This window comes from Chelmon rostratus, chromosome 16 (genome assembly GCF_017976325.1).
Source record: "Chelmon rostratus isolate fCheRos1 chromosome 16, fCheRos1.pri, whole genome shotgun sequence".
Lineage (NCBI taxonomy): Eukaryota > Metazoa > Chordata > Actinopteri > Chaetodontiformes > Chaetodontidae > Chelmon > Chelmon rostratus.
The window spans coordinates 12604557-12625537 of NC_055673.1; the positions used below are offsets into that span (position 1 = coordinate 12604557).

A 20981-nucleotide genomic window follows, 5' to 3' on the forward strand; every position below is an offset into this window, starting at 1 on the left:
TTTGTACAGATTTTCACCAAATATACCTTTTTTTATTTTTTAGGCAGATCATTTAAACCAACTTTCACCTTCTGTCTACAAGCATCCAAACCTTTGCATGCTGCAGGAGGACTCTGATGATCAGTTAATAGAAAATAAGGTCCTCTTGCAACATGAACAGCTTGGAAAGGCTTTGTGTAAAATCAATAGAAAAAAGAGAGACAACACATAAAAACACTGCAGATTATGCGTCACTGCAGAGGAGGAAAAAAATGGAGTGTTTTCTTCAGCAGATTTCACCCTTTTTAAACAAACTCAAAAGATATTGATCAGAAGCATGCCAGGGGGACAGAAAAGACGCTCTACAGACCATGTTATGTTTAAATGTTTGACACGTTTCTGTTTGCGTTGTTCTCAGATGTGTTTGCAGAGACTCTGTTCAGTGGGGATTATTCTCGGTGTCTAGCAGAGCTGGACGAGGTGCCTGTGGCATCCCTGTGGCCTAAAAGCAGCACCCTGAGGGCCCTGGCCTCCCTGCTCACTGCAGAGGACCCTGAGGTCAACAAGGCGGCAGCCGACTACCTCTCCTCTGGAGCGTCACGCAGCCACTTCCGGACCAGAGTGAGTCGCGCTGAAGACAGGCAGCACGTTCACAGAGTGTAAACGACACTTTAAAATAGTCTTGACAGTTGCCGCAAGCCTCGTTTGAATGTTTCTGTGTGTGTCTGCAGGCAGTGGAGTGCTACACCCAGGCGCTGTCAGAGGCAGGAGGCCAGAGCCAGAGGGCGGCCTGTTCAGCTCTCAGCTGTCTGCAGGTCAGTGGCCACTATGCTGACCTAGATTTGGATTTTTTTTTTTTGTAGCGTGTTGCTTAACATGCTGTATGTTTGTTAAACAAGCTGCTGGCCACTGCAGTCATTCCTCCTCTGTTTACTAGCTGTGAAGAGATCTCTTCCTAACATGACAGCAATGTAAGAGACTGAGGACAAAGCATGCAGTCATTCTGTGCAAAAATGCTCAGTTCAGACGAAGCTGATATGAAGCTTCAGCAGTCTGAAGTCAAATCGAGTGGTGGCTTCCAGAATTACAGAGGGATACTTCCTGCTAGGTGCATGTAGGTTTGTAGCACATGGACACCAGCAATAAATCCACCCCCAACTGCCAGGACGGAGATAAGCTGCACACTACTACTATGTTGTATATAGGTATTCTGTTAGTTACTTAACAACTGTTTAGTTGCTTTTTGGTGGCTTTTTTCTAAAAATACCACTGATTTGTCGTGCAGTCATGTGAGAGGTTGAGCTACTTGTCAGGCACAAAAATGATCTGTTTCTTCTTTATCTCACGTGTGATGATGGCTAAGGAGGTATGTATTGTAACATATCATTGTACCATCATGAAAAAAGAGGAATTTCTAAACAGAGCTTTTCTGTTTGTCTGTAGGCAGTAGAGAGTATCAGGGCGGTCGTGGCACTGTGTGATTCAGCCGATGAAGAGCTTCGCCACGTCGCCATAGAAACCCTGCTCACATTTGGTGAGTAACAAATTTGTGGGAATCAAATGTGGCTCGGTTATTCATTTGCTACACTTATACACCTTACTTTTATTTCTATATCTATCTATATCTATGTATTACTATCAGATGTACATAAATGCAGTTTGTACAGTAGGATATCAAAACACATTCGTTTTACTTTGCTGATGATGCACACTGGATTACACCCATTAAAACATTGGACTGACAAAGGTAAGAGTTCCAGCGGGTCTCCATCGTCAACATAAAGTTTTTCAAGCTTGAATCCAGTGTGCAGATGCTGTTCATTTTTCACTGAGTGGTACCACACCTCACTCGCCTTTACTGTGACACCATCGTCACCCGTTATCAGTGTTTATGGGTAACCTTGTGTTTTCTTGCAGGTGAGGAGGGGCGGCTGGCGTACGAGCAGCTGGACACGGTGCCGGGGGAGATGATCCGTCTGGGGACGCGGCGAGGAAACGCCGTCACCACTGCCTTCTGAGCCGCCGTGCCACCGACAACATCACAAACGACATCTCAGCCCGGACCTCCGAGGACAGCGCTGCCCCTCAGCTTCGCCCCACACTGCACACCTCACAGGGCTGATAATGACTGATCACTTTATTGATCTGCTTCATGGCACAGACTAAAGGATCTCCACATTAGATCAATGTTTTTACTGATACTGCCGCCTAAAAGGAACTAGCACCAAACAAACCCTCTTAACCACAAAGACACACAACCTGTACCCCTCCTGCACACACATACACACTTACACTCCTAGTCCTGAACCACCTCCACCGTCAGAACCCGAACCCTCCCTTCCTCTCCCTGCTTTCTGAGCCAGGCGGACCGGTCACGTTGAGTCTAACTGGAGAATTTGACTGGACACAAAGCCGCTGAAAGCCGCTCCAAAGACTGTGGATACTGCAAATCGAGCAATGCATCTTCACATAGCCTCTGTCAACAAGCTACCCACCACTGCACACAACACCCGTATCACCTGCTCACTGGTTAATTATCATCTTGATTGTTACAGAGTCAGTTGTGTCACGCAATATACTAACTATGATCTTTGTGTAATCTCTGTTTATCACATGTTTTAGTTGGTGGTTTTGCATTAGAAATGTTTTCTGGTGCTTTCGGGAAGATTTGCACTGTTGTACGGCTTGTAAATATGGCATATTTTACACAGCTGGTGTAATATATGTGCTTGTATTTAAAATATATTTTTAAGTTCCGTTTTCTAGTACGTTCCATTTTGAGTTTCAGGGATTCTTGTATGGTTGAGAGATGTGTGTTTTGCGGCACGGAGGACCATTAATGAGTTGAGAATGGCGTCTAAGAGGAAGTTGTGTTGCGGTTTAAAAACTCCAGTCTAACAGCAGTTTACGGCCTCGAACAGATTTCGACCTCAGCCTTCTACCAGTGGAGGAAAAAGTGAAGGGCAGAGGTGAAGCGGGTCAGCACAGTGCACAAGGTTCACTCACTCAGTTTAAATCGCAGTTTTCTCATACTTGCAGTTGAACAAGTGCAATTTTTCTGTACATACGTGACTGTTTTTGCACCCAGCTGACATGAGAGGACATTTGATAAAGTCAGCTTTGACCATTTGAGCCTTGATATGGTCGAGTTCCACAAATACACTCTTTTGTTAATGTATTTTTCCTACCAGGTACGAAGCCAGACGAGGGCAATAAACGTGGTTTAGGATCGCGATCGTGCACTTTCTCCAATAACTGTACATAGAGGAGGATCCTTTGGACTGAGTCAAGGTGTAGCCTCAGATTTGGCTAACTGCACATCCATACAGCATGTGAGCTAATAGATTAGAAATTAAGCTTTTTTTTTCTATAAGAAGCTGCAGAATGAAGTGTTCTGTTCGGTATGTCTTGGGTCTGTTTTACTTCCCTGCATCTTAGCTGTAATGTGGGAAAACTGGCCCAAGATAAGCGCCCAATTACAACTTTTCTCACTGTAACTGTACTACTGAGTCTTGTGCTAGCGCACAGTGACACAACTCACATTTGTTCACACATCTTATTTATTATTTACTCCTTGTAATTCCAATATTCTTTGGAGTTATACTGTTATAGTGCAGATGGCATCGTTATGTAAATGAATTGTGTATTTATGTTCTACTTTGGAGCAGGTCTAGTATTTGAAATATTGTTTATCGTTTAAATAGGCCTCCATGCTATCACCATACAAATGATCTCATGCTTAACTTTAATTGGAGTTTATTTTGAATGAATTATATTCGATAAATTATTATTTTGGAGAAGATTAAGATTTGCTAATAGTCTAATAGTATTATAGATTTCTTTTCCCTAAAAGGTCCCAGACATAATGGGACATTATATATTAGAAATGTTACTTTATTACCTAACATTTACTGTAACCAAAGGAAAACTTAATTTTAAAATGATCTTTTAATAAGAGCTCATAATTCATTGAGGAGAATGTATTTTCAAAACATTTACATTTTGGCCAGAATACTCAGACTTATGTTTAGAAGCACAACTTAAAAATAAGACAAACCCATAATATATGAATCTTGTCATTTGGTTCTAACTGCACAGTCCAAAAGCCATATTGATTAAAAACAAGTGGTAATATTTTTATGAAATGTATTTTTTTCTTTTGTATTATAATCTGTAAATGTGTGAAGTTGCTACTAAAACCTGAAGATGGTGGGTTTTTTTTTTTTCTATACATCCTTTTGCAAAACATGGTCCATATTTTAGGTAACAGTTATGTTTATTTCTTCCCTGATGTGAATAACATTACAGTATTTGGTAAAGTATCTTAATTCACCCGCTGATCCAGTGTTGGATCATTTTTGTTTTGTTTTGTTTTTTTGGAGTGAGCTGCTTTCTTTTTACAAACTTGCAGTTGACCAGTGTTAAGTCAAGTTGATTCATAGGCTGTTGAATTCCTAATCACCACAAACTACGAGTTGTCAAAAATGTGCACAATTATCTAGAGAGTGGTTTTAAGAATAACTTGGTACACTTAGCTGGAATTGATCTTTATCCATCTCTGTGGTCAATAGCTTCCGTACTGATCCATTTAGTTGCATACTACTCTTCTCCATTGTCAGTATTTCCTCTGCTCATCAAAAGTTGCAATAAAGTTTATTTTTGCATAATTGAACCCACAAAATTTGGGATTTTTTTTAAATGCTTGATGTTTGTCTTTAAATTTATTGTCTGTGTTTTTCACTTTAAATATTCAGGGCACAAAAATGTCACAGAAGTGGCATCTCTTAGTGGCAACAAAGCAAAAACTACTCAGACTGCAACGCAACTACTTAAAAACGTCAGTACTACGACAACAACACAGTATCTGGAAATACATTTGTGTATTTCAGTCACTTGAAGTGCAAGTCAGCATTGTCTAGAAAACAGGAACATAATCAACGAATCAAGGAGCTGGCCTCTGAAAACGCTGCCCTGAGGGAGCAGAGGGCCACTGAGGAGTCAAGTTGGGAGCAGGAGAAAGAGAAAATAGTGAAGGCTCTACAATCAGTAAGAGCCAGGCAGATGGAGACAAAAATGAAGGTGAATGAGGAAAAAAGGTCAAATGAGGCATCTCAGAAGCTGATTGAGGTGTCAAAACATATTCTTGAAAGAGTGAAACAGGGAGGGAGGGAGAAGGATGCTAAGGAGATCAAACTTACCCTTGACACGACTTTGATGTCCTTAAACGCTGAGCGCGACAGCGACTTTGTGAGACAGGAGGAGGAAGCTGCAGAGCTCCATCTCTGCAGGAGGACTTTGACAGGTAGGTCATCCTGCAAAGGATGATCTGATCACCTGAGAGGACGACTCTTAAAGCAGAGAATTTGGAGAGAGCCTGAACCTGAAAGACAAAGAAAGAGAGATCAACCAGAGGGAGGCAGAGTGGAAAATAAAGCTGACAACGCTGCAATATCAGTTCAGGTGAGCTGAGAGGGAGCTGCAGAATGATGGAGGAGCAGTGGCGCATCAAAGTGAGCCAAATGGAGGGAGATCAAGGTCCTTGTCCTTGAAACAGCTTGTTTCAGGTTCAGATTTAGCCTTTAAAAGAGAAAATACTCATTATTATGCATGTTGTCTCTGTTTCTGGGAGCTGAAAAGACTGACAAGGAACAGGCAATGAAAAAAGAGGAAAAGAAAGCAAAGGAGGAAGCAAAAAGAGGGAAAAAAGACAGGACAGGGAGGAAAGGGAAAAGCAAGAGAAGAAAAAAACAATATCTGTGCCTTGTGAAACAAGTGATTGTGGGTTTAATGATAGGTAAAAACATATAGATGTAGTGTTTATTCATGCATTCAGTTAGATTTGAGTTGTCTATAGAGGTGCAATGTTGTAGAAACCCTTTTAAATGTAACTAAAATGCAATTGCAGCTGCTGTTAAACGCAGTAAAATATCTGATTTACAAACATCTCATGATGGCTGGAGAGCTTTTCCAACATCGTTAAGCAACATAGCAATGGCACTGGTCACCAATGCATTTCTGCACTCCTATAAGCAAAACTGGAGCCATGATCTGCAAGCGGAAGGACCATCAATCCACCAACCAACCACACACAGGAGCTCCTCGCAAGATTTATAAACAAGTAATCAGAATGTTAGAGCAGTCCAAGAGCCAAGGATCACTCGTACAACGCTCCAGAAAGACAGAGGCAGCAGGTACTGTCGTCACAGAGAAAACAAAAGGCAGTACACTCCACCAAAACCGTGTCCATCCATGATCACCCCAGAAGATTCCATCACTTTATATATAAAAAAGCCATCCTGTTGAAACTTGTTTGAAGTTTGCTACAACAGACTGCAGTACGGTAAAACAAGACAAAAATCGAACTTCTGTACAAATATACAATGTTCCATGTTTAGAGGAGAATTGGCTCTGCATATGATCCTAAAAACAATGAAGTTCAGAGGTGGAAGCATTATGGTATGGAGCTAAGAATCTGTTTCCATCCACCAGGGCAATGAGGATGAGATGTGTGTGGCCCTTGTAGCAGGGCAACAACCCAAACCACCCTGCAAAGGAGACTCAACTGGTTCCAGAGGAAGAAAATAAGGTGTTGGAACAGCCCAGTCAGTCAATCACCAGACTTTTGCACATAAGAGTTGCATACTTATTCCCCCCATTGCACAGCTACATATAAAAGTATTAAAATAAAAAAGTACATATTCTGCAAAAAGTTCTATGACTGATGGGAGGTTAAGCTGTTAGTACTGATGCAACAATGTTTAATACTTTACTATTGCAGTTTGAGGTGGATTTAGTCTTAACCAAGTTATACAGTACAGTTAGGTATGTTACTCCAGGGGTTCCCAGACCCTCTAAACAGATAAATCTGGGAGGTCCAGATGACTAACATGGGTAGGAAACAAAAAAGGCTTTGCTTTCTGTGATTGGTTGTTCAGTCTCTAACAAATTAGAAATGAAACCAACTGAAAAGTGCATGGCGGCCACAAGCATTCAGCATCCACTGAATGACAAGATTCATAGGCCTAAAAACATACTACAAACAATCTTTAAAAAAAAAGTGTTTATTTTACATATGCTTTATGTACACAACAGTGCCATAACATTGCACATTTTTACAGTCTAAAACAAAACACTTGAGGGCCATGCTCTAGGCTACATCTGGCAGTCAATACAGCACTATCATCTGGGGCAAAATCACCTCAGTGGGCTTTTTGCACAGCACACATTTTGGACCTGTCATAAAAAGGAAAAGCAAGGGTGATGTTTGAGGCCACTAATGCTGCTGCAGGTGACAGGGCAGATGCCTCTGTTCAAGATCTAATGGACAAGTCTGCAGAGTCTGAGGGTGCAGTTGCTTCAGCAGGTGGCAGCAACCTCCCAGATGTTACAGCAGATGAACAAGGTCTAAACAAACTTCACCCAATACGATGCCAAGATTAACTTTGGGCATCCTTGTACAGAACAAAGAGTCTAACATCCAACTCAAGCTTTAAAGCAGACACATTGTGCGGAGTCAGCAAAGGGCTTGAATTTACACCTGTGCTTTTTCCAAGACATGAGAAAATGTGTTATGTGAAAAAAATACTGGTTTAGTTTTGAAAGCCTCTTTACTTGAACAAGAATTGACAAGTATAGCAAAAGCTACAATAATTTTAAAAGAATAAAAGCAGCCCCCCATCTGTTCAAGGCTGAAAATAAAGTTGGAGGCATTTCAAAAAAATGACATTCATAGATTGCTTCGAAGGCCAGATTAGTTAAATGCATGACCACTTGTAACATCAAAGCGCACTGGCTAAAATCTGCAAACATCCCACGACATACGAGTTGTGTCAGTCTTGTGGTCCTGAGTGTCCAGCTTGTTCATTGTCTGAGGCCTCCGCTTCCTCAGGATCACTCTGACTGAAACTAGAGTCTTCTTCCTCGCTCTGACCTGCCACTTCACTGTTGTCTTCATCGTCATCATCCACATCAAGGGCCATTTCCCTCAGTTCCTCCAGATTGTCAGGGCTCTTCCCAGTTAGTCTCTTGGGGAGGGGAAAAAAAAAAAGCAATCAGGCAATCAGGTTTACATACAAGTACCAAGAGAGGTCCCTCAAGGCAGTCTACATTTAGCTTCATTTAAGTTTACTTATTCTGTTCTTTGTGATGCTATTTACCCATCTGACTGTGACATTCATATACTCAATTAAGAATTTGGCTTAAGAAAATATGCAGCATGCAAATGTTTACAGCAAGGCTTGAATTTAAACCAGGTCATCTACCAGTATATGACAAGTGTGTGATTAAAATGAAGTGGTCACAAAATATCAGACCACACATCAGGGCATGAGACTCATACCAGTGTACCTACCTCAATCATATCAGCCATATACTGTACATGTTGTGCCAGCTCCACCAGTTCTTCATTTTCACATTTGAGCTTTGTTATCTGTTCGTCTTTGGCCTCAATGTCTTTGTGTAACTGGTTTGAGGGGGGAAAAGGTTGTCTCATTAAGCAGCATAGACAAAGCATGAAAAAGCAGAAGCATAAAAGCAGAACCACTGCATAAATGTGCTGCTTTATTAATAAATCCTCTTCAGAATAATGTCTTACAAATAACACTAATCACTGACAAAATTCAGAAAAAAAAAAAAACATTTTAGGTTGTTGGGCTGAACTTTCAGACCTTCAAATAATCCATTCAAAATGAACATGCAGCTTTAATTACAGAATGGGCATCTCAGTATAATTGCTTTCAGAAAGGCAAATAAACCTATTCCAATCAGTATTCAGGTGCAGAGTTACAACAACACTCAGTTCCAGCTGGACTGGGGCCAGCTTGGCTCAGTGGGAGCGTGGGAACAGCTCAATTGAAAGCTAAACATTAGCCTTCTCTCAGTGATTAACTCACCTTCTCGTTCTCCTGTAGAACATTGTACAAGGCTTTCCGACGCTCCTCGGCTACCTCTTTCCAGTAGGTGGAAGGCGGTGTTTCTACAACAGCAACATTACTTTAAACTCAAGATAAATTAATTTCTGGTGGAGATTTCAGAACTTGTAATATGTAGTGCTTTGATTATGAATCCCAGCCTACCTCTGACCATAAGTTCATACACTTCATTGGACATTCCATCTGTCAAACACTGAGTTTCTTCAGTTTGTGTGGATTTGACTTCTACCTTCACCCTCTTTGGGCCTCTAGTTTGTTCTGCACTCCACTGCTTCCGTTTGGGAATGACCTTACCCATCTAAAAAGAGATAACTGATTAAGAGGCAGGGTTGAAATGTTTGAAAGACATCTACAGATCACATGTTCTGCCAGTGGAACAATACTATACAAAGTTTTGATCTTCTGCAAACTTTCAATATAGACACCCAAATCAAATGATATCCAGGAATAAGCCACCACATACCTGAGCCGACCTTCCCAAATCTTTGTTGATAGCTGAGGGTTGGAGGACCTGTAGGGTTTGTCTAGGGGTTCCCATTGCCTTTTGAGAGGGTGTGAAAAAGCTCTGGAAGACAACCGAAGTTTTACTTTACTGATCTGTAGGTCACAAATTGCAGATATGAGAGAGTAAAGAAAAAGGCAATATCCCAACCCCTTCCTCTGCGGATCTTGAGAAATGCAAGACTGAGTCACATGGGAAACTAATGACCTGTGTTCTCATTTTCAAAGCCTCTATTCATCTGGGCTTAGAATCACTTTTCATGCTTTTACTTTATTTACATTGTCACCATGGAAGAAAGCATAAGTGAAGTGGTTTAACAGCACTGCTGCCATGTGCAATAGGCCCACAGGTGTGGGAACAGGGACAGAGCCGTGGGAAAGTTTATTCTCAAGGCTCATTACAGGGCAGCCAGCAAGCTCAGTTTGTTAATGTTTGGCCACAGCGCCACAAAACAGTGTGTTTCATGCCTATAAAAGGGTCCCATTTTGGCAAATTTGAGCTGCAAGGGAGACAACGTCTACTACTTGAGGTAGAGCCTACACATGGCTGTCCCTCAAGTAACTTAAATTAAAACTCAGTTGCTTGTTTAAATTGCAGGAGCTAAGACCTGTCCAACCCAAAATAGGTCTGATCAATCACAGCAGACTCATTCACCTCTTCAACTAATACTCAGCCAAAAAATATGCAGTTAAAGTGTCTTGCCGTGGAAAACAGATTTTAGTCTCCTTTCACTGCTGAAGTCTCAGCCTGCTCGAATGAGCTTTATTTTTCACATCAGAAATTTCTACTCGTCATAGAAGCAAGTGTTACTAATTTAACAGCTGCCCAGCTCTGTTCAAGTTTCCCAGTAAGACAGCACTGAAATCAAAGCAGCAAAACAGAAGTCATTGATTTTGTTATTCATACCTGTGCCACATTCAAGAGTTTCTGGTCTTTGAAATTTGAATGATGCCACATGCACTCTGCTTGGCTTACATTTAAAACCTCCAGTGTACGAGATTGTGTACACATCATTTCTGCCCTCTATAGAAGTTTGTTTTTTGGTCTTAAGTGTACGTCATTTACTGCCTGATTTGACCTCTTACTGGTCTCACCAATAGATACAGAGATCTAGTCAGCTGCTCGTTCTACGTTTAAAAAAAAATGGCGTGTGACGATAATGACAAGATATTTTGATAATACGTTAAGTAACTTGTGTATTTTACCTTAAAACTCAGTCCTAAACATTTTACTGTCGAGTTAAAATACGATGGATGCTGATCTGAAGGAACACATTTCAAACCGAGAACAAACGAATTACTCACCTTTATGTTCTCGTTCGACATTTGGCGGCTGTGTTTTAACTTTCCACTGGAGCTCATTTTCTTTCAAGAGACCTGAGGGGGAAGTAGAGAAGAACAGAAAGTGGCAAACATTTGAGACAAACAACCAAAATAAAACTAGCTTAAACTTTAATTAGCAATTGCCTGCTAACATTAGATTTAAACGCGGCAACGCTGATTGTGAAACGTGTGTTACTTGAAATGAGACAGCGTCATTTTGTTTAGATTAGTTTAACGTTCAATGCGTCGGCATCTCAGTCGGAAACGTTGCGGTACAAAAGGCCAACTGAAGCTAAACGTAAAGCCATTTAAGCGAATACAGGCCAATATTAACACATATGTAGCTGCCGTCAGTTGTACTTAATGAGCAGCAGAAGTGGAGAGAATTAAGACAATATTAAAGCAGATAAAGGTAAATTGACTCACCGTTGGCGGGGCGCACCTCGTTATTCAGACTGCTTATTCTCTTTTCTGTGGATCTCGCGCCAGGAGCTTAAATACGCCCACCGGATCACGTGGTAAACGAGCCACTCACGAGGAGGATTTTTTTTCGTGCTGTTGTTTTTTCCTCGTGCGGTCACATGTCAACACACGTCACATCTTTGTAGTTGACTGTGCAGCCATTTTGGGGAGGCTGTGGATAGACGAGCCCGTCTGTGCCATTATTAGCTGCCCGAAAACACACAAAGAAACCAAACGGAAAAACGTTGGACGACACGCCGTTAAATATGGGCCCGCCGGGAGACAGAACACGCCACATGTCGACTGAAAGAACGGAGGATTTCAGCTGGATTGTCGATTTATCTTGACATGGCATGCAGCAGGGCGAGTCGGAGGTTGTGACGACTGACGAAAAGAAGAGAAAGAAAACAAGCGCAGCAAACACCTCGAAACTTCAGACGTGGAAAGGGGAGATTTTGTTTAGCTAAGGTTTATTCCGCCATTCAGCGTTCGTCGTTGGTTGGCTATTGATTCCCTGGCTGATTTTTGTCGATGTAGCTGTTGACAAGACACGACTGAAGCAAATTATACCGAGCTAAAATGCTGAGCACAAGCAAAACCAGCTAGTCAATCAGCCCCGCAGGTCTATTGACTCTCACAGCACTGGCAGCCACATTGAACCAGACGAGAAAATGTAAACGCGTGGAAAGATGACTGTACGCTAGCTAGCCGACCACATATAGGCCTCAATTAAGCCAATCAGTCAGAAGATAAGATGTAGCTATAGCGTTGGTTCACTACTAGTTAGTGTTGGAAGTGAATGCCTAGATTAGCTTGCTAGCTCACCTTAGCTAGTGTGCTAAAAATACGCCCACATCATGACTATCAGCCGTGGCAGCAGCGCAGGCCGTGGGCCAAATGAGTGGCAGTAACAGTCAAGGAAATGTCAAGGTACTTTCGCAGTAGTCTTCGATGTTACCCGGTGCCAACATCTCCTGGCATCTGTATTTACCTGCCATGTTCGTCTGTATCCCCAATCCGTCTGTAACACGCACATAACGCAGTCTCTACAGAGAAACAAACACAAAATGACAGTCATGGATGAGGGACTTTGAAATGACCCAAACAATAGAATATTTGTCCGCTTGCTAGTCTCTGTACTTCTCAATTTCACTTGCAAAAATATATTGCCGGTATGGGTTTTTTAAAGTAGCAGCCGTTTCTGTTGATTTCAGTAACACAGAAGAAAAGTTTGTCAAATCTGATTTGCTCTTTAATTTAAATCTCTGTTGTAATCCCTTGCGGATGGCAGGTTGAAGTAAAAGCTAATTTGGCTTAAAAGTCATGTCTTAAAATATGGATTCATGAACAAGTAATAAGGAGATGTAGTCTTAGCTTGTTGATCATTCCCCTCCTCAACACTGCCCTTTTACAGAAATTAAAATGACTTAGTTTTGTTTCTGATTTGTTGACCTTTTCAGTTGGTAGATAGTTGGTAATTCACAGATCTAGCCTAGAGTTGTTTGATGCGTCGTTTCTGCAAAGGGTAGCTAGCTCCATCCTTTATCCAACGTATAAATAAAAGAAGAGAGTGTAGCCAAAATATTCTGCACAAGAGAGGAAGACACTACTATTAAAATCTAACCATGGGGGACCCAACTTCACGAAGAAATCAGACAAGAAATCGACTTCGAGCTCAACTTCGGAAGAAAAGGGAATCTTTGGCTGATCAGTTTGACTTCAAGATTTATATAGCCTTCGTTTTCAAAGAAAAGGTTTGTCAGTGAAAATGGAAGAATTCAGTAATAATTGACAAATCTCAAACCACACTCTTATACCATGACATAATTGTCTTCTGTGTTAAATCAGACTTGTTCCTTATATGACCATGGCTGAGCAATGAGTTAAGATATGTGTGTATCTGTTCTTTGTCTTTACAGAAGAAGAAGTCTGCACTTTTCGAGGTAGCTGAAGTGGTACCAGTGATGACCAACAACTATGAAGAAAACATCCTACGAGGTGTGCGGGATTCCAGCTACTCTCTCGAGAGTTCAATAGAACTCCTGCAAAAAGATGTTGTGCAACTACATGCACCCCGATACCAGTCAATGCGAAGGGTAAGTCGGTGCACCATCTTAGGAGGAGGATAACTTGAAGAAGACGGTGTACACTTGTGTTTTACATTGTTCCTCCTTCTCATGTTAATAGGATGTGATAGGCTGCACACAGGAGATGGACTTCATCCTTTGGCCACGCAACGATATTGAGAAGATTGTCTGTCTGCTGTTCTCCAGATGGAAGGGGGCCGATGATGAACCCTTTAGGCCTGTTCAGGTCAGAATTTGGCATGTCGTCAAAATACTTTGGATATAAATGTTTGAAGCCTCTTGTTAATTTGATTCTACTTATGGCTGCAACTAACAATTATTTTCATGATCAATTAATATTCTGATTACTTTGTAGAATAATCAGTTGTTTAGTCAATACAATCATCACATTTTCCCCAGAGTACAAAGTGACATCTTCACACACAAAACTCAAAGATGGTAGAAGTTAAGACTTAAAGTAACATTTTTGTGTGCCTTGCAATTACTTGATTTTCACAATGTAGACCGTTTTACATGTTGCAAAAACAGAAATTTGAATAAGTGATATATGTATTAACCCACCCCTAGTCTGGATGTAACGAAATGTACTTCTTGGCTCGTAAGTCTATCCTGTGATTTACAGGCCAAGTTTGAATTTCATCACGGAGACTATGAGAAGCAGTGCTTGCATGCTTTGGGTCGTAAAGACAAGGCTGGAATGGTCATGAACAACCCAAGTCAGTCTGTATTTCTCTTCACGGATAGACAGCACTTACAGGTGAGTCAGTCCACTGAAATCACAATGTTACTGATGTGATACACTGAAACCTCAGACAGCTTAACTAGTGGTTGACCGGTATGTGTTTTTCAATGGCCAGTGCCAATATGTAGAGAGCAGGGCGGCCTATATGGCCAATATGTAATGCCAATATCATGTTGTTGTTTTGCATCTGATAAAATCAAACAACTGTAATAACAAATGAGACATAATTGCTGACACTAATATTAATGTCTGCATTGTCTGTGTGCTTAAGTAGGTCTTCACTCTGTCTGCAGTGCACTTATTTTAATAAAAAATAAATAAATGTACACAGGTAATCACAAAACTAAAGTTTGTAAAAGAAAAAAGTTATGTACAAACATTTTAGTGCACTTATCAACAGTATTTATCAGCAGATAGAAGCATCTCCTTGTTTCTGAGAGAGAATGGTAAACTTTGATGAATTTAAAAAAAAAAGTGTGGTGCAAACAGTGGCACCCAGCAGCATCTTTTTATTTTTGGTCCCAATAAACATTGTTTAACACTAATGCATTATTCACCGGAATACAGAAAAATATTGTCTCTGACATGTCTGCGGACGTTTTTTGTTTTATCTGCCTCGTGAACACAGACCTCGGCAGATGGCAATTTTCTCAAAATGCCAGACATCGGGTCGACCACTACTTGTAACACCACAAATGTTCTCTGTCCACCTCTTTTGCAGACTCCTAAAACCAAGGCCACAGTTTTCAAGTTGTGCAGCCTTTGCCTTTACTTGCCCCAGGACCAGCTGACCTGCTGGGGTGTGGGAGACATCGAGGATCACCTCCGCCCATACATGCCAGATTAAGGCTTTCTGCTACACTCAGCCACATAGGGAAAAGCCCTTCCCCTCCCTCCTGCCTAAGCCTTCAGAAGCAAATTGATGTACTCATCTCCACCCGTTTCCTTTTAAAAGATTTGAACTTGTGCTTGGATCCCTCCTTTTTTGTTACCTACTCGTTCTCCCCTCCCTGACCTGAAGCTGAATCAGTTTCCATCCTTGTTTTTCCCCTCACACTCCCAATGTTCCTCTTCTCCTCTCTGCCATTTTTGGATTGGTTCCCCCGTTTTGTTTTTTTAATTTCACTCCCTCTTCATTCCCTCTTACTCACTCATCCAGTTTTGTTTATTTGAACCTGCACGAACATTGATTTTGAGTGGTTGGTTGTTCTCTTGGAGCCACACTGTCAACAGCACCGGTCATTGAAGGAACTCTTTATGTTGCATCAAAGCAGGAACAAACAATACACATGTCTTCACGGTGGTTCTCAGATGGACGTGTTTTTATATCCTTGTTGTCATAAGAAAGGATTGTTAAAGCTTGTTTGTAATGTCAATAGGGTTTCTAGAACAACTTTACACAATCTTTTGACCAAGGGACAGGTGTGAATAGGCGTTAAAACACCTGTATAAGTGAAGAAAACAAGATGAACAATATTTGTCAAGTCATATGGTGTAGGTATTGCTTCTTATAAACCGCCTTAGTTTTTTTGCTGGACTTTTTAAAAATGTTTTTGTGTCATTTGCTTTCCTCTGAAACATGCTAGGCAGGCCTTTGCAAAAATCTTGAGTGACTTGAAAGGCATTGTACACAAAGTTGAGACATGTTGGTTAGATGTTGAAGGTCATTGTCACCGTTCAAGCCGTCGTTCATGCACCGTTCATTTAAGCTACTGAAATCTGCTGTTTTGTTTTATTTGGAATGTGGGTTGGTGAGAGACCGATATGGTGACTTAATGTTTAACACACTTAACAGAAGTTGCTGAAAGCTAATTGATTTTTGTTTAATTTGACCTACTAAAATTTTGATAATTTGCTGCCACGCTCATCAAATTTAAAATTGGGTTTCGCAGGCTTTTGTCAAAGAATATGAAGCACACAATACATATAATTTTGCTCCTTGTTGATTCAGTGTGTTCAATTGAAAGGGTATTATGTGTGTAACTTCTGGATTTTTTTCTGTTGATTCTCAAATCAATACTGCTGAGCATATCCCAATACAGTGCAAATTCTGAAAGCAACACGTTTGTCCAATTGTTTTATTGCATGTGCATGTAACAGTACCACTGATACAGAAGTGTTGATGGCAAATATGTAAGATCACTAGTCAATGAGTAACGAGTAGGGAAGGAGTGGTAGCACCGTTACCATTATTTTTTTTTTATATACACTGGTTTTGCAAACTATTTACAGGCAGAAGTTAGTTTACATCTTCAGTTGACTGTATAGTTACATGATAAGTGATTTATAGACAGGTGCGCAGAGAGACAGTTTAGCTGCTGCCAAGGTGTTTAGTGTGTCTTCCTTGTGCTATGAGCTTCCCTGTGGCCTTACTGGTGAGGTCTACGGTGGCAAACGCCAGCGTCCGTCCTTGCTTCAGAACCTGAGCAGTGATAAGTAAGTCCTCTCCAATCTTGGCAGCATTCATGTATCTGTAAGACATTGACATTTGTTTCCAGTCATTTGTAGTTAATGAAGTTAATCTTCAATCTGACCTGGTTATATGCTGATATGCTGAAGGTCACAGTCAACCTCAGTGGGAATAAATAGGAACACAGTTGTGTGAATTGATTTCATTTTAAGACAAGCAGATGTCACATTTTCAGGGGTCCCATGTTGATGAAAACCTTTTGTTTTCCCAGGCCTGAAATCAGGGCTGCAGGTACAGCTGAGGACACTGAGCTCATGTCCTCTGTATTTCTTTGTGGAGCATTTAGGGTTTTAGGAACATGGGGTTAGTTTACATTCTACAGATAAAAATGCACACACTACGGCATTTTATATGCTGATGGAGGTATTTTTAGCAACGCCTTTTAGATTCACTATGTTCACATTTGACCACTCCAAGGTTAAATTCAAATTGCAACAGTAATTTGGAGGAAATAAATGAAGACACGATAACAACTAGTCTTTGAAGTGGTTGCTTCAATTCTTAGTTCCACCTTTTAGCAATCTATGGCGGTTCATTCCACACATTTCACAATACAGGGCGTTGGTGTTACGAACCTTGCAATCATTGCAACCCATGCTTACATTTGTCCAATTGAGAGCTCAAATGTCCATTTGAATTTCGCAGGTTAATCTACAGGCGATGCCCGGGTTTCTGGGCGTCAGTGGGGAATAAATCTGCGCTTTTTAAGATTTACAGTGTTCATGGACTCACGTTATGTTCATATCCACACTGACTCCTGGTGCTCCCCTCTCTGTGTTCATGATCGCTATGGTGGAGATGGCATCGACCAGGGTGGCTGTCAGCCCGCCATGTAGCGTGCCTAACTGGTTGGTGTGCTCCTCTTCTACCTTCATCTCACACACCACTTTACCTGGACCGCCGGACAAGACGTCCACCTGAGGAAAGCACATAGCTGTCTGTGACAGTGCAACAACGGACCTGTGCTAGCTATGTAAACTGTTGAGTTTGTATAGCAGTCAAAAAATGTCGCAGAATGTGTATTTTTTACCTTGCTCAGGACTCTCTCAAAGCCTGGATGCTCTACCATTACTCTCATTATTTGCTTTAACGAATTTAAAGGCAGCGAAAACATATTTAGCAAATGTAAGGCAGGGGCTGGATCAAGCACTGGTCAATGTCAAACTTATGTTTACTTCGTACCGGAAGCTGTTGCGTTTGATAAGTCGTCCGGACGAAACATAATGCTAAACTTCTAGCCTGCGTTGTTGCGTTTCGATACTATCTTTTAAGGGTGTTTAGGAAGTAAGTAAGTAAGTAACAAGCAACACAATAATAACAACTAGCGGTGATATTCAACATTATGTGTAACATAGTCTACAGTTTTTAGCGTCAGTTATACAAAGCACACTTTGATGCACTTAGATTTGTTGGAACGCGCAAGTACACCCGGAAGCCTTTCACGGGTACACCTGAGATAACTTGTGGAGAGGAAGGGACATGAAACGATGTTTACATTTAACTCGACTTCTTCTTGTGCAGTTCTGTAGGTAAAAGTAGTGACTAGAAAAGATGGCTTCCACATCCGACTCGGACAAACCGTCAGTTTCTAATGTGGAAGAAAACAGAACTCGCCTCTGCGAGGAATTTGCTGCAGTAGCGGGAACTGACGTCGCTGTGGCTCAGTGCTACCTGGCTGAAAATGAATGGGAGATGGAGGTAACTTATAGCAGCTGCACCAACTGAGGCCTCTCAGATGTGACATGACCTAGTTGGGTTAGTGTTGCACCTAGATACAGAATGCCAAAAGCTTTTAAGCTAAATTCAGCACAGTGGTACCTTATTTCACTGTCTAGGTCAGCCTCTGCTAAAAAAATGCGAATGAATGTTTAAAACTCTCCTATGGAATACATAGAAATCTATAGGCAGTTGGCCCTGACTTACCTTACCCATCATTTATCTTGCAGAGAGCTTTGAACTCATTCTTTGAGGCTGACATGGAGAGAGTATTTGAAGTAGAAGATTCTCCAGAGAGAGAGACTGGCCTCAAAACAAAAAGGCAGAAGATTGAGGAAAAGCCTGCAGGAGACTGGTAAGTCTGCTGTCTTCCCTCCTTTGGTTAACATGGCTGTGTAATGGCATTCACCCATGCCTCTTTCTGTTATGGCCAGCCAACACTTAACAACTCTGAATTAATCAACTTTCTCTGAAACATCTCCAGTATAGATTTGACTGAAGACAGCCCGGCCTCCACACGCAAACCCCCGGAAGAAGATGACGCTAAACTGTCACTGATCTCCTGGAACGTGGATGGACTTGATACAGACAACCTTGCAGAACGTGCCAGAGGCCTGTGCTCCTTCATAGTCTTGTAAGCTTGTGTTTGTACACTGCTAGTCTTTGTCAGCATCACTTGATATTTCATTTTCTGGGGTTCAATCCAATCTTCTTGAATATCTGTCTATCAGATGCTAATGTATCTCTCCAGAGATGCAGAGATCACATAGGCCACATCAGCCTCACCAGGTTAGTACAAAGCGGAAACGCACACGATGTTTGAAAAGTGAATCTTCTCTTCATGTAGATACACTCCAGATGTGGTGTTCCTACAGGAGCTCATTCCACCGTACGTGCAGTACCTGAAGAAACGGGCTGTCAGCTACTTAATCTTGGAAGGTACGATATGCGCAATAGGCTTTTTTCACTGAGTACTTTCCGAGTGTGAATAACAAAATAAATGATGGCTGAATTCCATTTAGCTGCTTCATTTTCAGGGTCCAGTGTTGGCTCGTTTGAATATTGTTGATGTTATTTGTAACACCTGTGCTTTTCCGGCTATAAGTCATAATATCTGCTGTGTAAAAAATCTGTGATGTAGATATTTTGTCCTTGTTGGTCCACAGTATGTTTTGCTAAATATGAAAAAGGCATCATAGCTGTATTATACAGAATATCGGATAAACTATGTCCGACTTCAGCAGTGTAAAATATCCCTCCTGTTAACTTGTGCTGACCAGGTGGTGAAGAAGGTTACTTCACAGGGATGATGCTGAAGAAGTCACGAGTCAAATTCCTGGAGAGCGAGATAGTAACGTACCCCACCACTCAAATGATGAGGAATCTGCTCGTAGCTCAGGTCCGTGCACACACTTTTGTCCTAATACTCAGTGTCATGTGCTTCAATTCAGCTCACCTTAGCAGATACAAAGTTGGACTCTTCTGTTTGAAATCAGGTGGACTTCAAAGGTCAGAAGCTGTGTCTGATGACGTCCCACCTGGAGAGCTGTAAAGGCCACGCAGGGGAGCGGATGAAACAGCTGCAAGTGGTGATGCAGAGGATGAGAGAGGCCCCGAATGATGTCACGGTCCTGTTTGGAGGGGACACGAACCTGAGGGACCCCGAGGTGAGTCGATTGTCTTTGCATCATGTGTGACTTGTAAAAATATGATGTTTGCTGGCTCAAAAGCCTAAATAACATCTGCAACAATGGGGGGGGTTCATAACAGCATGTTCGTTCTTAAATTTCCCCCCAAAACGTGTTATCACACAGTGTTCCTCTTCAGTAATTATTGCTCTGGGCTCCATCTCAGGTGGCCAAGGTGGGTCTGCCCCCCAGTGTCTGCGATGTATGGGAGCAACTGGGAAAGCAGGAGCACTGCCGCTACACATGGGACACCAAAAGCAACAGCAACAAGACTGTTCCTTTTGTCAGTCGCTGCCGCTTTGACCGGATCTACTTCCGCCCGGCCACCAAGGATGGCGTCCCACGCCTGGCCCCTGACCACATGGCCCTGGTGGGACTGGAGAAGCTGGATTGTGGACGCTACACGAGTGATCACTGGGGAATCTACTGTAGCTTCTCTGCTGGGTAGAAATGCTCAAAACAATATAAAACGCGCCAATGAAATGTTTTAATTTAGATCAGCTGGTCTAGTTTGTTTTGTATGTTTTACATTTAGAGTGTAGACCTCTTCAGGTCTGGGTTCAGAACACGTTAACAATTTCCCTGTGAAAGAAAATGTTCTGACCTCATCTGAGGCTGCTCCATGTGAATCTTGATTTCTTAAGATTTACCTTCTAATGTGTCTCGTTGTGTGTCTGTCTTATTAGAGTCTCTGCTCAAGCTGTATTTCAAAATAAAGTCTACATTCACATTATGGAAATTAATTTGACTGAGGGTTAATGACTATACTATACACCTATACTGTATTCTAGAATATTTTACTCAACAGTATGAGAAACCGCATATGGGCAGTACTGTGTGTATGTAGTACTGATTTTTCACCACTAGAGAGCACTACAGAGTTGAAGTGCAATTGTTGTTCAGTAATTATGATAGAAAGAAATAATATTAGATCACTCTTAAGACTGAATGGTGACTCCAAATTCAACTAAATGTTAAACCACTGCATCATTGTAAATCAATCTATTTGTCCTTGAACTAGGAGCAAATTCCTCACGGTTGTGCACAAATAAGAATTCAAGCACACATCAGGATGAATGAATG

At 41.5% G+C, this 20981-nt stretch overlaps 5 protein-coding genes across 7 annotated transcripts in view; 3 read left to right on the forward strand and 2 right to left on the reverse strand.

Moving 5' to 3' along the window:
• ripor2 (RHO family interacting cell polarization regulator 2) overlaps positions 1-4643 on the forward strand; it is a 58222-nt gene extending 53579 nt beyond the window's left edge. For both annotated transcript variants that reach the window (XM_041955128.1, XM_041955129.1), the window contains exons 19-22: positions 398-600; positions 711-794; positions 1423-1513; positions 1897-4643. In XM_041955128.1, the coding sequence (XP_041811062.1) occupies positions 398-600; positions 711-794; positions 1423-1513; positions 1897-1997 (479 nt within the window). In that variant the 3' untranslated portion in view covers positions 1998-4643. The remainder of the gene's footprint in view (positions 1-397; positions 601-710; positions 795-1422; positions 1514-1896) is intronic.
• Positions 4644-7044: 2401 nt separating this feature from the next.
• Positions 7045-11203, reverse strand: gmnn (geminin DNA replication inhibitor). The gene is made up of 7 exons (XM_041955857.1): positions 11160-11203; positions 10716-10787; positions 9373-9474; positions 9054-9207; positions 8871-8953; positions 8330-8440; positions 7045-8003 (listed from the first exon to the last, which is right to left on the reverse strand). Exons 2-7 carry the CDS (start codon positions 10770-10772, stop codon positions 7809-7811), a joined length of 702 nt encoding a protein of 233 aa, XP_041811791.1. The 5' UTR covers positions 10773-10787; positions 11160-11203; the 3' UTR covers positions 7045-7808.
• A 142-nt stretch (positions 11204-11345) lies between these two features.
• Positions 11346-16078, forward strand: c16h6orf62 (chromosome 16 C6orf62 homolog). Its single transcript, XM_041955993.1, has 5 exons — positions 11346-12949; positions 13115-13291; positions 13383-13508; positions 13905-14039; positions 14746-16078. Exons 1-5 carry the CDS (start codon positions 12821-12823, stop codon positions 14869-14871), a joined length of 693 nt encoding a protein of 230 aa, XP_041811927.1. The 5' UTR covers positions 11346-12820; the 3' UTR covers positions 14872-16078.
• A 10-nt stretch (positions 16079-16088) lies between these two features.
• On the reverse strand, positions 16089-17673 carry acot13 (acyl-CoA thioesterase 13). Its single transcript, XM_041955994.1, has 3 exons — positions 17525-17673; positions 17227-17411; positions 16089-16495 (listed from the first exon to the last, which is right to left on the reverse strand). The coding sequence occupies exons 1-3, from the start codon at positions 17606-17608 to the stop codon at positions 16336-16338; spliced, it is 429 nt and encodes a 142-aa protein (XP_041811928.1). The 5' UTR covers positions 17609-17673; the 3' UTR covers positions 16089-16335.
• Positions 17674-17960: 287 nt separating this feature from the next.
• Positions 17961-20628, forward strand: tdp2b (tyrosyl-DNA phosphodiesterase 2b). Of its 2 annotated transcripts, none has more exons than XM_041955799.1 (7): positions 17961-18192; positions 18441-18565; positions 18695-18844; positions 19058-19149; positions 19491-19609; positions 19707-19877; positions 20065-20628. In XM_041955799.1, the coding sequence occupies exons 1-7, from the start codon at positions 18046-18048 to the stop codon at positions 20344-20346; spliced, it is 1086 nt and encodes a 361-aa protein (XP_041811733.1). In that variant the 5' UTR covers positions 17961-18045; the 3' UTR covers positions 20347-20628. The 2 variants fall into 2 exon arrangements, with proteins under 2 accessions (XP_041811733.1, XP_041811734.1); XM_041955800.1 differs by having other exon boundaries at positions 18115-18249.
• The last annotated feature ends 353 nt before the right edge of the window (positions 20629-20981 follow it).

Bases quoted from the DNA above. Each gene is read 5' to 3' on its own strand.
- gmnn (XM_041955857.1), bottom strand. From the start codon at position 10,772: ATGAGCTCCAGTGGAAAGTTAAAACACAGCCGCCAAATGTCGAACGAG. The intron at 9,208-9,372 runs GTATGTGGTGGC...ATCTCTTTTTAG, and splicing joins ATTTGGGAAGGTCGGCTCAG to ATGGGTAAGGTCATTCCCAA. The intron at 8,004-8,329 runs GTAGGTACACTG...CCCCTCCCCAAG, and splicing joins ATATGGCTGATATGATTGAG to AGACTAACTGGGAAGAGCCC.
- c16h6orf62 (XM_041955993.1), top strand. From the start codon at position 12,821: ATGGGGGACCCAACTTCACGAAGAAATCAGACAAGAAATCGACTTCGA. The intron at 13,292-13,382 runs GTAAGTCGGTGC...TCATGTTAATAG, and splicing joins GATACCAGTCAATGCGAAGG to GATGTGATAGGCTGCACACA. The intron at 13,509-13,904 runs GTCAGAATTTGG...TGTGATTTACAG, and splicing joins AACCCTTTAGGCCTGTTCAG to GCCAAGTTTGAATTTCATCA.
- acot13 (XM_041955994.1), bottom strand. From the start codon at position 17,608: ATGTTTTCGCTGCCTTTAAATTCGTTAAAGCAAATAATGAGAGTAATG. The intron at 17,412-17,524 runs GTAAAAAATACA...TGCTTTCCTCAG, and splicing joins TTGAGAGAGTCCTGAGCAAG to GTGGACGTCTTGTCCGGCGG. The intron at 16,496-17,226 runs GTGAGTCCATGA...AATGTCTTACAG, and splicing joins AGTGTGGATATGAACATAAC to ATACATGAATGCTGCCAAGA.
- tdp2b (XM_041955799.1), top strand. From the start codon at position 18,046: ATGGCTTCCACATCCGACTCGGACAAACCGTCAGTTTCTAATGTGGAA. The intron at 18,193-18,440 runs GTAACTTATAGC...TTTATCTTGCAG, and splicing joins AAAATGAATGGGAGATGGAG to AGAGCTTTGAACTCATTCTT. The intron at 19,878-20,064 runs GTGAGTCGATTG...GCTCCATCTCAG, and splicing joins CGAACCTGAGGGACCCCGAG to GTGGCCAAGGTGGGTCTGCC.